The sequence below is a fragment of the Schistocerca cancellata genome, chromosome 2 (genome assembly GCF_023864275.1).
Source record: "Schistocerca cancellata isolate TAMUIC-IGC-003103 chromosome 2, iqSchCanc2.1, whole genome shotgun sequence".
Lineage (NCBI taxonomy): Eukaryota > Metazoa > Arthropoda > Insecta > Orthoptera > Acrididae > Schistocerca > Schistocerca cancellata.
In genome coordinates, this window is record NC_064627.1 from 1010320306 (window position 1) to 1010333572 (window position 13267).

The 13267-nt window shown below is 39.7% G+C and overlaps 2 protein-coding genes across 4 annotated transcripts in view; one reads left to right on the top strand and one right to left on the bottom strand.

Moving 5' to 3' along the window:
• The window catches only part of LOC126162982 (phosphatidylinositol N-acetylglucosaminyltransferase subunit Q), a 92175-nt gene extending 88138 nt beyond the window's left edge, over positions 1–4037 (bottom strand). For 2 of the 3 annotated variants that reach the window (XM_049919838.1, XM_049919837.1), the window contains exons 1-3: positions 3164–4037; positions 2945–3080; positions 2538–2682 (exon numbers count right to left, since the gene is read on the bottom strand). In XM_049919838.1, the coding sequence (XP_049775795.1) occupies positions 2538–2682; positions 2945–3080; positions 3164–3934 (1052 nt within the window). In that variant the 5' untranslated portion in view covers positions 3935–4037. Of the gene's footprint in view, positions 1–2537; positions 2683–2931; positions 3081–3163 lie in introns of those variants that run through there. The other variant, XM_049919839.1, reaches the window with a different exon arrangement.
• Positions 4038–4111: 74 nt separating this feature from the next.
• Positions 4112–13267, top strand: part of LOC126162981 (thioredoxin domain-containing protein 11) — a 160929-nt gene continuing 151773 nt past the window's right edge. The window contains exon 1 of the mRNA XM_049919835.1: positions 4112–4533. Within this exon, the coding sequence (XP_049775792.1) occupies positions 4373–4533 (161 nt within the window). The 5' untranslated portion in view covers positions 4112–4372. The remainder of the gene's footprint in view (positions 4534–13267) is intronic.

Here is a 13267-nt window from a genome sequence, read left to right on the forward strand (position 1 = left end):
TTGTCCAGCTCGCATCTCAGTCATATTGTGCTGTCCAAAAGAGCTCCGAAACTGCGCAAGCCAAAGATGTTTGGTCCCTCTAGGACAAATGTCTCCACATTAGTAACAAACTGCACACTGTATCAGTTTCTTCTATATTAGCACCCAATGCTTTCAAATCACATATTAACTTACCAAACTTAAAAAAAAGATTTTTAAGAGTATCGTCATTTGCATTAAACTCCATTATCAACAGTCTTTCTCAATAAAAATTGAAAGTTTGAGTTAATGAATTCCACAAATCATAGGCTGTTTCCTTGTCCTTGGCACACTCCAAGTAACAGTCTAAAATTCTTTGTGTTATCGTGATTTAAACTTCTTATCGTTTTTACTAAGTTCTCACAGAAGAGCTTGCTTCTGTGCACATTGTTCTCAGCTGTGTCATCCTGAATAGACACTTCCATTACCATTTACGACTTCGCCAAAAAACTCAATAATTCCAGCTCACTGCTACAGTTCGTGCCATCAAGCAATGGTATCCTGTACTCCATCTCCGAGTCATGACTGTGAACCTTTATTTGTTGTATTGTAAAATCTGGATCCTTGGCCAATAACCTGTTACTAATGCTAGAAATTATCAGACATTTAGATAAGTAATACCAGTATATCACTTATCACAAACACTCTTACAGCCACAGTACAACCATGAAGACAAGATACAGACAGACGAAGAAAAACACAAGAGAGAAGCACAAATAAAAAACAAAACAAAAAACAAAGAGAAAATAAGTCAAAGCACAACTATTAAATCATCATTACTTCAACACTTCCAAATTCCAGAAATACTACAATAAATGCTACAGAAAAAAAGAAATGGAACGGGTCCCACGTACAATGGTACAAAGGTTGACCAGTTGGTGAAGGAAGCCAGTGTCTTTGGTCCTGTAATGAATATCACTCTATAGCCCTCTGCTTTCAATATTTGCTTAATCGAAACTGGGCAATAAGGACTGCAATAAAGGCCAGTATTATGCTACAGTTCAATATGTAATTATAAATTCTCCCTTCTTTCAAACATTTCAGGCAGACAGGAAACTGATAACTCACTGGTAAGAATGTGTATTTGTGATTCTTCAATACCTTACCACTCAATCTGGGTAGGGATCAGGATAATTCTTTGTGCAGACGTCAGAAGAAAGGAGCAAGCATGAACCACTTGCTATTTTCTTGATTTTTTTTCAAGCAGAGAAAAAAATTACTCCCACCAAATGTACTCATTCTTCTGTTTTATGAAGACATCCAAAGTTACACAGTCATTTTTTATTTTAAATGGAACAGTAACATGTGTTTATAAAACCTGGTGTATTGTCAGAGGCTATATTAACACTTTAATTTCCTTGTGTATGTCCTCTAAAGTCAGTTGTATTCTCTTCCAGCTACATATGGTTTTACGTTAAAACTTTTTATTTTCTCCCATGCCTATAACTTATGTGTGTAAATGAATTCTGTAAAACAGTCTTAAATTATTGTGCATATTATTTCTATTGTGTTACTTATATGTATATGTTTTGTATTTGTGTAAAGTTGTGATTCAATAAACCAACTCAAAGGTAATGTAATGTGTTCTCTCTATCTAAAACTGTACGAAAAATCACTTGGGAAGGTATTCCATGTGGTACTATGTTTAAAGAGTTGACATAGTATTGCACTGTTGAATCCTTTCAAATATCTAGGAAGGTGAAAATTATCTGTTCATTGCATCGATAAAAAGTTAGCAATTATTCTGGAAGATAGGACGCTCCCACGTTCATATTCCCCAGCTGCCTCCTTCCAAGCCATCAACTACCTTTCCCCAACTCTCCTCCAACTCCCCGCCTCCTTTCTCCCCTCAACCTGAAAACTCGATGACACCACTATTTACATCCTGTCAGAACTTTCCACACCAACCTATGTTCATTTGAGTGATGCTTACATTTGATACATAAAAAGGAAGTTTTCCCCATTTCCATCTGTCCACTCTAAAACCAGATGTTTCATGAACTGCAAATAGAAATAACAAGAAAGTAAATAATTTGAGGAGTAAAGGTGAGAATTCATTGAATAGCCAAAGTGCTGAGTTATCGATATGCACTTAAACAGGATAGAGAACATTGTCCACTTTCAAAGCCTTCTTCAGAGCTATAGAGTAGTACACATACATACCTGTACACATGAAACCAGAGACTGGGGGAGGGGGGGGGGGGGGGGGGCGGAGGCACAGAGAGAGAGAGAGAGAGAGAGAGAGAGAGAGAGAGAGAGAGTGTGTGTGTGTGTGTGTGTGTGTGTGTGTGTGTGTGTGTGTGTGTGTGTGTGTGTGTGTGTGTGTGTATCAATGCCTCACTGTCTATGCCTCAACTGATCAGTGATTTGTTACCTTTACTACTTAAAGCATTTATATCTGACCACGACTTTCCATAACATACTAATAACAAGAAAGTAAATAAGTGCAGAGCTTAACACTTTATACTAACATGGTTTCCTTTCTTTTAATTGAAAACTCATTTCAGAGTTTCACTTACCTTGCAGCATAAACATATATGCAGTATACATGAAAACTGACAAGATCTAGCAGATCAGCCAGTAGGCATATTTGGAATGTAAGTCCTAAACATCCAAGCCATGTCAACATATGAACAGCCAAGTCCAAACAAGGTTTACAAAGAACTGGAAAAAAGTTAGTAATCAGATATAAACCATTTCATATTATTAAACAGTAATCTCAAATATGGTATCCTTGAGAAACTTATGGTTAGCAAATGTCTATACAAAATTACATACCATACCAATAGGTATACATTATATCAAAAAAACCAAGATTATTTCATTAATGTAGTAAAGAAATGTGAAGTCATTTATGTTGCAAATAAATGCTGATTTGTAACTACTATCATATATATATAATCAAACTCTCACTTGCAGTTATTACCAAGAAACATCCACCAAAGATTTATGTGATATAGGAAAAATTTTCCTAGCATATTGTTTAATGCATAGTTCAGCTTCAAACCGGCTGGTACACCCATCAGCCAATGCAACAAGTCTCTGAGTGTGGTGACAACGACCTGAAACATATTGTTGTGCATGCCATGTTGTATGATGGAAAAGATTACACTAGTTTTTTTTTTTTTTAATAAAATGCTGGTACCTCAGCCATATCAAGAAGCATTTTCGAAAATGGTGTGTTCACTGTAAGCGGTTCTACAATGAGACGAACTAACATAAGGCCACAGAAGACATCTATCAAGAGAGCCAACAAGAAGTTGCCCATTTTAAGTGTCGGTTTCTTGAAATGCGCCACATGGCCAAAAAGCCATGCAGCTGAATTAAGGATGTCACACAAGTGTAAACCTGTTGATGTGTGTCTCACGACTGGTGTCACAAAAGCGGCCACAGCTAGCAAATATTGCCGTGCTCTCTGTGCTACTCTGACAAAAAAATCCAAACATTTGGTGCTTTCAGGGGCATTTGCTCCAGAATCTAACTTCAAGAAATTCGATAAAAATCTGCAGTAATCCGAACTGAAGCCAGTAGTGCTCTCAAGCCCTTCACAAAGGATTTCTGAAGCAAAAAATTTATGATAATCATAAAACACACATATCACACGGCACCCCTTCATCAATGTGACGGGGTTCCCACTTATTATTAATTTTGTCAGAATAACCGAATGATCTTGGAAGTTTAACATCAGCCAATTTCCTTTTTCGTTTGGAAGTGTCGTAAATTCATTCTCATTAGTTCTTGCGTAGTAGCCAATACATCTTTTCCGTTTCGGCGTCTTGGACACCGAATGACAAGTTTTAGTCAAATGAGTAACATAAAAAACCTTTACTGTGTTCTGCTGCACATAATGACCATGAAGTAGTCCTGAATCACTTCCATACAAAAATGTGGGGAGAAATATGACTACAACACTCATTGTCTCAAACAAACCCTATGTGTTTTTGTTATTATCTGTCAAGCATGGAGCTTATTTGTTTATCAATTGCGAACAAACGCACAGCGCTCCATCAGTACTGACAATCTGTGTGGAGCAGGGCCGGCTTTCTAATTTTGCCCTTGCTATTGGCATCAATGAAACAAATGAACATGTGCTTTGCAGATCAATGCTACTTTTTGTGTTGCTTTTTTCAGCAATGCCAAAATGTTGGAGGGTAGGAGCTAGCAGGAGCCGCAGTATTGTGCATGCCGGAGATATGAATGACAGCACGTGTATATGTAACTATCGTCACAAGATGAGGGCCAGTACAAAATTGAATTATGGAGTGACGTATGCTCGTAATGAAATTAGTTAAAGTCTTTGCTAGATAGATTTATTCGTGACAAGCGGGGGAACATAAACATATGACGTGGAGTTATGTATTTGGGTACGCCGACGAAGTCAAAAAATCGAAATGGTGAACGAAGCAGACGTGCAACTGCAGAATCATTTTTTGTTACGAATATGTATTTTTATGGGCGAGAACTATGTTTTGTTTTGGCGATCATCATCACTACGTACGCTGCACTACAAAATGCGTAAGAATCGACTTTCTTGTAAAAATAATAATAGATTCCACAGGTAAATTGAAAGTCAGCGGGCGAGAATATGCATCTGTCAATTCATTTCGCTCACTGCCTTCAGTAGTTCAGGTTACATATTTACATAAACGCTTTGAAAAACTATCATCACTAATGAAATACAAACAACACTATTCAGGATGAACGGGTAAAAGTTCCTGATAAATAGTTTGGCAGTGAACAGTTGTTATGTTGTTGCCTAAATCGTATCCACAGCTAGGTAGTTCCGAAATGTAACAGCTGTTTTTTCACTTTCACACATGATTTGCATTTAAGTGCCATGTATGATGTTTGGAAGCCGAACGAATGTCTGTCACATATGTAGTTTTGGTGCTGCTTAGTGAAACTGTCTGTTTGGCTTTTGTTGCAGCCTTCGATCACATTAATACAGTTGGCAAATAGTAAAACAGTCTTCCATAGATTTTTGTAAAGTCTATGTCTACCTTCACACCTGCATGCTAGAGGGTACTTACATTTTACCACATATTGAGCTTCTTCCCATACCATTTGCATATAGAGTTCGAGATTAATAACTATCTATACACCCCTGTGCATGCTGTCATTAGTCTAATTTCCCGGTGGGAGAAATGTGACGGGACAGGGGGGGAGTGTTGCTGTAGTATATTCCTAGGTTCCTCACGTAATACTTGCTCTTGAAACATTCTAAGTAGTGTTTATGGGGTAGCAGATGTTTACCTTCAAGCATCTACTAGTTGCTGCTGCTTCTGTTGTTGTTGTTGTTGTTGTTGTTGTTGTGGTGGTGGTCTTCAGTCTGAATACTGGTTTGATGCAGCTCTCCATACTACTCTATACTCTGCAAGCCTCTTCATCACTGAATTAACTAACGTAACCAACATCAATTTGAGCCTGCTTACTGAACTTGTCTCTTGGTCTCCCTCTGGTGTTTTGATTTGCCACACTTCTCTACAACACCAAATTGACAGTTCCATGATGTCTCAGAATGTACCATATCAGTCGATCCTCTCTGTTAGGAATCCCACAAATTTCTTTTCTCCCCATCTCTATTCAGTACACCTTCATTAGTTCCAGATCTACTCATTTACTCTTCAACATTCTTCTGTAGTACTACATTTTGAAAGCTTCAATTCTCTTTGTATCTGAACTGTATCATCCATGTTTCACTTCCATTTGAAGGCTATGCTCCAGACAAATGCCTTCAGCAAAAACTCCTTAACATTTAAATTTATATTCAATGTTAACAAATATATTTTCTGCTTCTCTTTTGCCATTGGACATGTCAAAGAGTGTGGAGGAGTGGATAGTGCTCCAGAATACTCTTCATGTCCTTGGGAAAATTCCCCTAAAGGTGGAAGAATCAGGTATGATCAACAGTATGACTATACAGAAAGCAAAACATTTCTGAAGAAGAGAAATTATGTAATTGAAAAACTGTGACCTCTTCATCAGCAAAAGATTCAAAAAATAGTTTCCTGATCAGATCTCCAGGAGGGGCTGCTAAGGGGAAATTGTGACAAAAAAAAGAAGGTAAGCTTGACATTCTGCGAGCCAAAACGTGGAATGTCCTACTCTGAATTTGATACAGAAGCTAGAAACTCTTAAAATTGTTACACAAGGCACTATCTAGAGCAATAAGAGTCAGTGAAGTGAAACAGAAAGAAGATAAGGATATAGTTAAGGGATAATATGTGCTCAGCAGTGAGACAGGAGAAAGAAGCCATGTACTGTAATAAATTTCAGCTAATATTGGCTAATACACTGTTCAAAAATCACAGGATATACTTGGAAAATTACATGTGGAAAAAATACATTTGGAAACTTGCTGATGATGTGGGACAATACCAGCTGAATTACATCTTATTGAGACAGATTCTGAAATCTGGTATTGAACTATGAGGTGTACCCTGATCAGGTATAGACTCACCTCACAATTTAGTAATGATGAAGAGTGGGCTGAAGTTTAAACAAATCATTAACAAAACTCATTGTATAAAGAACTGTTGGATATTGAGGAATGATGTATTTGAAATTTTTTGATGTTGTGGATATTGCAGTAATGAATACCACAGTAAGCAGGAATGGGCATACCTCTGAGAAAGGGCATTCGCAGAAATTGGACAGATAAATGCAGCTGATATGAGGGCTGTGGATATTAAGAGGAGTCTTTCAACTGTTAAGAAAAAGGAAGAAATATGGCAGTATAAGTCAGTTTTTAGTGAAATCAATAGAAACTAAAGGGAAGTTAAAGTAAAAGGCTGCAGAAAAAATGCAAAGAAATTGAAAAGTAAATGGCCAGTGGAAAGACAGATTCAGCATTTGTTGTTGTTGTTGTTGTTTTCAGTGTGAAAACTGGTTTGATGCAGCTCTCCATGCTACTGAATCCTATGCAAGCCTTTTAATCTGTGAACGACTACTGCAACCTACACCTTTTTCTGTTTACTGTATTCATCCTCTGATCTCCATACACAATTTTTATCTGTCACACTTTCCTCCAATGCTAAATGTAATTCCTTAATTACTCAGATAGTGTTCTATCAATCGATTCCTTTGTTTGGTCAAGTTGTGCAACAAATTTCATTTCTCCTCAATTCTATTCAATACCTCGTCATTAGTTATGCAATGTACCCACCCAGTCTTCAATGTTCTTCTGTAGCATCACATTTCAAAATCTTGCTCAGTGTACAGATTGAATAACATTGAGGATAGGCTGCACTCCTGTCTCGTTCCCTTCTCAACCACTGCTTCCCTTTTATACCCTGTGACTCTTTATACCTGCCATCTGGTTTCTATACGTAATGTATATGACCTTTTGCATCCTGTATTTTACACACACATCCCCCCCTCCTTCAAAATTTCAAAGAGTGTAATCCAGTCAACTTTGTGAAAAGTTTTTTCTACATTTAGACTGTAAACATACATTTGCCTTTTTTTAATCTATAATCTAAGATAAGTCGTAGGGTCAGTAGAGACTTCCATGTTCCTACATTTCTCCAGAACCCAAATTGATCTTCTCTTAAGTTAGCTTCTACCAGATTTTCCATTCTTCCGTAAATAATTCGTGTCAGTGTCATGGTTATGGGCATAGCGGTTGTACAATTGACATTGAATAATTAAGAAAAGAAAAGAAAAGAAAAACAGATAGACTGGAATATGAACAATACGCAGTGAAGATTTGATGATCAAGCTGTGATGATTTGACACTAAACTAGGGAACAGGTAGTGTAACTGGCATAACAAAACCTTTACCTTTCATGGAATGACCAGTCAGTTTTTTACTTATCAAACTGATAGTTCAGTAATATTCACGCGTATCAGCACCTGCTTTCTTTGGATTTGAAATTATTACATTCTTCTTGAATTCCGAAGATATTTCTCCCGTTTCATGTATCTTACACACTAGGTGAAATAGTTTTGTCATGGCTGGCTCTCACAAGGATATCAGCATTTCTGACATAATATCGTCTGCTCCAGGGCCTTGTTTCAACCTAGGTCTTTCAGTGCTGTGGCAAATTCTTCTTGCAGTATCACAATCTCCCATCCCCTCTTCCCTTTGTATACTATTGCCTTCAAACTCATTTCTCTTGTATAGTCCCTGTATATATTCCTTTCAGCGCTTGCTTGTTTGTTAGTGCTTTTTTCCATCCGAGCTCTTGATATTCATACAGGTGCTTATGTGTTCTCCAAAGGCCTCATTATTTTTTCTATAGATGGTATTTATCTTTCCCTTCATTATATTTATTCATCCTCAAACCATTCCTGCTTAGTCAAAATGGTTCAAATGGCTCTGAGCACTATGGGACTTAACTTCTGAGGTCATCAGTTCCCGTAGAACTTAGAACTACTTAAACCTAACTAACCTAAGGACATCACACACATCCACGCCCGATGCAGGATTCGAACATGTGACCGTAGTGGTCGCGCGGTACCAGACTGTAGCGCCTAGAACCGCTCGGCCACCCTGGCCGGCTTGCTTAGTCATTGTACACTTTCTGTCAATCCCATTTTTTAGATGTTTGTATTCAGTTTCACGTCCTTCATTTGCTGTGTTTTTGTATTGTCTTCTTTTATCAGTTAAATTCAGTGTCCCTTGTGATATCCAATGATTTCTCCTGGATCTTGTCTTTTTACCTTTTGATCCTCTGCTTCCTTGACTATTTCATCTGTCAAAGACACCCATTCATCATCTGCTGTACTCCTTTCCCTGTTTCAGTCAATTATTGTCTAACACTCCCTTTGAAACTTTCAACAGCCTCTGGTTCTTTCAGCTCATCTTCAGTTTTAATCTACAACTCGTAACCACTAAATTATGATCATAGTGCATGTCTGCACTGGAATTGGCTTACAGTTTAAAATCTATTTCTGAAATCTCTGTATTATCATTACATGGCCAGTCTGAAAACATATATGTATACATATCCGTACAGCAGATAACCTCATCAACAGGGATGCGGGATTTCAATTTAGTACAGCCTGGAACCCTGCATTGGCTGCTGTTAAATCACGACGAGAAAGCATAGACCTTTCGATAATAAACCCGTCATAACTTTGGCAGCATGTTAGTAAAGTGCGCAATCTTCACGCACGTGCTCTATATACAGCGGTGTCGACATGCGGATCTTGTCAGTCGTACCTAGCCACCAGCGAGGTTCAACCACCTGATGATATCGGACTGTTGCTCTGAGGAAATATTGTGGGATTTGCACAACGTCATCTGGCGGCACACCCGTGAAGACTATTTACAACATTTCCCCAGTTGTGATGACCAGGTGGAATATCTTACAAGCATTATCCTTACCACCACAGAATGTTCCATTCATCACACTTCCTCTTTACCATACTGTGTCCTAGTTCCTTGGTGGACTGAGGTGCGCTGCGAGGCAATTTGTGCGCGGAGACATGCTGTCTGTGTTTTTAACCATCACCCTACGATGGCAAACTGTATTCATTATAAACAGATGTGCGCACTGTGTTGTCGTGTTCTAGGATATTGAAAAAGCTAGCTGGATTTCATTCTCTAGTTCTTTTTAACAGTTCCACTCCCTCTTCTGTCGTGTGGGCCAACTTTTGACGGCTCTCTGGGAACAAGATTCATTACCCAATTTCTGGCCTGACCGTAGCAGATGATGTCATCATGGACCCTATTGCTATCTTCATCACCTTGGGCCACAATTTTGTGAGGGTTTCGAGCTCCTCCCACTATCACCCTGCCTTTTCTATCAGAAATGAGTGAAGGAGACTCAGGTGATACCCTTTTCTTCTCAGAATCGTGAGTGCTACAATGCCACTATTACTATGTGGGAGTTAGGTCATGCTCTCACTTCATCCCAGTCCTCCGCCCAAGGGCCAGACGCTGTTCACATTCAGATGTTGCAGTACTTTTCTCTTGCAGGCAAGCACATTCTGCTTGATATGTACAACCACATTTGGGAAGACGCTGGCATGAAGCCACTGTCATATCCATACCTAAGCCTAGTAAGGACAAACACCTTCACTCTAGCCACTGCCTCATTTCTATTGCCAGCTCTGTTTGTGAGAGATGGAACATATGATTCGTGCCTGGCTGATATGGTGGCTTGAGTCTCGCAATTTATGAACCCCTGCACAGTGTGGATTTTGAGTGCGCTGTTCTGCAGTTGACCATCTCGTCACTTTGTCCACCCATCTCATGAATTGTTTTCTGTGGAAATCTCAGACTGTGGCCATGTTTTCCGTTTTGGAGAAAACATATGACACCTGCTGGAGGTCTGGTATCCTCCATACTCTTTACACCTGGTGCTTCCAATGCCGCATGCCCTGTTTCCTTCAGGAATTTTTAAAATACCAAATTTTCCAGGTACAAGTGAGTCCTGCTGTGTCAGACACCTTTATCCAGGAAAACAGTGTGCCTCAGGATTCCATCCTGAGCATTGTCCCCGTTACTATTGCCATTAACCCTATAATGGCCTGTCTCCTGCCAGGCATCCCTGGCTCACTTTTTGTTGACGAATTTGCCATCTATTGAAGTTCTCCATGGACTTGCCCCATTGAGCGGCGTCTTCAGTGATGTTTTGATCATTTGTACTCCTGTAGCATCGACACTGGTTTTCATTTTTCCACTGACAAATTGTTTGTATGAGTTTCTGGCAGCGCAATTGTTTCTCCCACCATCTTTATGTCTTGGGCCTGTCGCTCTTTCATTCGGTGAAACTATGAAATTCCTGGGGCTCATGCTCACTAGGAAACTTTCTTGGTCCTCCCATATGTCTTACCTGACAGTCTGCTGTATGCAGTCCTTCAATGTCCTATGTGTCCTTAATGGTACTTCCCGGAGTGCAGATCGAACCATCCTCCTCTGTTTGTACCGGACACTTGTCTGTTTGAAACTAGACTACGGGTGTTGTTTCTTTTTGTATCTGCACATCTATCCCTCTTACACTGTCTCAATACTATCTACTATTGTGGCATCCACTTGGCCAGTAGCACCTTTCGCACTAACCCGGTTAAGAGTCTGTATGCAGAAGCTGCCAAATTACCACTGTCGTACCGCTGTGACTGTCTCCTCTGCAGATATGCATGCCGTTTGTCTTCCATGCATGGCCACCCGTCCTATGCCTCCTTCTTCGATGACTCCTTTGATCACCAGTATGGGGTGCATCCCTCTTCTCTGTTACCTCCTTGAGTTTGCTTTTGGCTCTTGCTATGGCAGCTTCATTCACGCGCCTTGCAACTTTTCCGGTGGGTGTGAACCCTTCACCACCTAGACTTCGTGTGGCGGCCTGTGTTCAACTTGCCCTTCATTCACTTCCTAAGGATGCTACTCCAGCCTCACTGTACACTGATGGCTCTTGAACTGACCGTGGTGTCAGATGTGCCTTTGTCATTGGTGCTGACATTTTTCGGTATTGGCTTCTGGAACACCAGCAGAGCTATTCGCCCTGTATAAACCCACACAGTACATCCGGCGACACAGGCTTTTCAATTGCGTCATCTGCTCAGACTCTCTCAGTGCCCTTCAAAGTTTCTGTGTGCTGCACAATGTCCATCCCTTAGTGCAATGGGTGCAGGAAGGCTGTCACTTGCTCACTTTTGATAGAGCCACTGTGATGTTTATGTGGGTTGCTGGTCACAGCGGTCTGACAGGAAACAAGGCTGCTGAACCTGCTGAGAAGGCTTCAGTCCTTGTACCTCAGCGCACTAGTTCTTACATTCTCTCTGATTATTTCTGTGTTGCCATCTGTCAGCGGGTTGTGTCATTTTGGCATCACCACTGGTCCTCCCTACATGGGAACAAGCTCCTGCTTATTAACCCTCTCCCAGCGGCATGGATGATCTCATCCTGACAGAATGCCCTTTTTTTAACCGCTTACATTCCTGTTTGTGTTTGTCGTCTGTGTTATCGGCCGTTTTGGCGAATGACACATGGTCTATCGACTGCATTTTACTTTTTATCCGTTGTAGCAATGTGGCAAAGGCCATTTAATTTTTAGTTCTGGACTTCCGTTTCTCTATGGCGTATTTTAGAGACCTTTTTCCATGTTCCTGTTTTTAGATGTCTTCTCTTTTGTTGATTGGGATGACTTATAGTCATTTTTAACTCCTCTCTTTGTCTTCATGTTCTACAGTTTTGATATGGGTGCATATGACCCTAGTTGTTTTTGAACCTTAAAAAAACAAAAACAAAAACCTCAAGTTTGATTCACATAGTACATCAGTACCCCATCCCCCCCCCCCCCAGGAGTGCTGGTGTAGTGCACAGTTAAGACTACTTTCACTGGTGTGTAGGGTACCACCTTACCTGGTGTAGAGGATGCCACCTACCTCGCAGACTTGACACAACTTGATTTCTTTCTCTACAGTTTCATTAAAGTCTGTATGTATGTTCCTCCCTTACGAAACAATTTAGCCGACCTGAAAAATCGACTCTACACTGCTATTGCACAAGTTACACTCTTATTTTTTGCAGTGAGTGTGAGAGGAGACTGATTAGTGGTGGGATGTACGCTGCATCATGAATGGTAGTCACATCAGACCAAAATGACATTTGATACTTTTATGCGAAACTTGAGGTTGTTTGCTATAAAATAACGCATCTACTGAGTCTGTAAGTTATCTCAATAAATTTCTATATCATTCCAGTCCTGTATAAGACAGGGTATAATGAATTTTACTTGATGAAAGGAGAAAAATATTAAAAAACTGCAAATGAATTACTTGAAAGGGTATACAGGTGTATAAAGAATGAGATTGACAGAAAGCACAAAATGGCTATTTAGTAAATGCTAGGGGCAAATGCAAATACTCTTTGAAATCCTGATGGTAGCAGGATTAAATACAGGAAACTGGAAGCTATTTACAGTTTGTTTAAAAACCATACTGTCGTCATTAGGGTTGAAGGGTGTGGCATGGCAGGGAAGCAGTGGTTGAGAAGGGAGTGAGACAGGGTTGTAGCTTATCCCTAATGTTGTTCAATCTGTGCATTGAGCATGAACTAAGGGAAACCAAGGAGAAATTCAGAAAGGGAGAAGAATTAAAAACTTTGAGGTTTGCTGATAATGGCATTGTAATGGTTAGAGACATCAAAGGACTTCAAAGAGCAGTTGAACAGAATGCCTAGTATCTTGAAAAGAAGTTATAAAGTGAACATCATCAACAGTAATGTAATATAATTGAATTAAATGAGGTGATGCTGATAGAGTTTGATATTGGAAAATGTGACACCAGAATAGTCAATGAA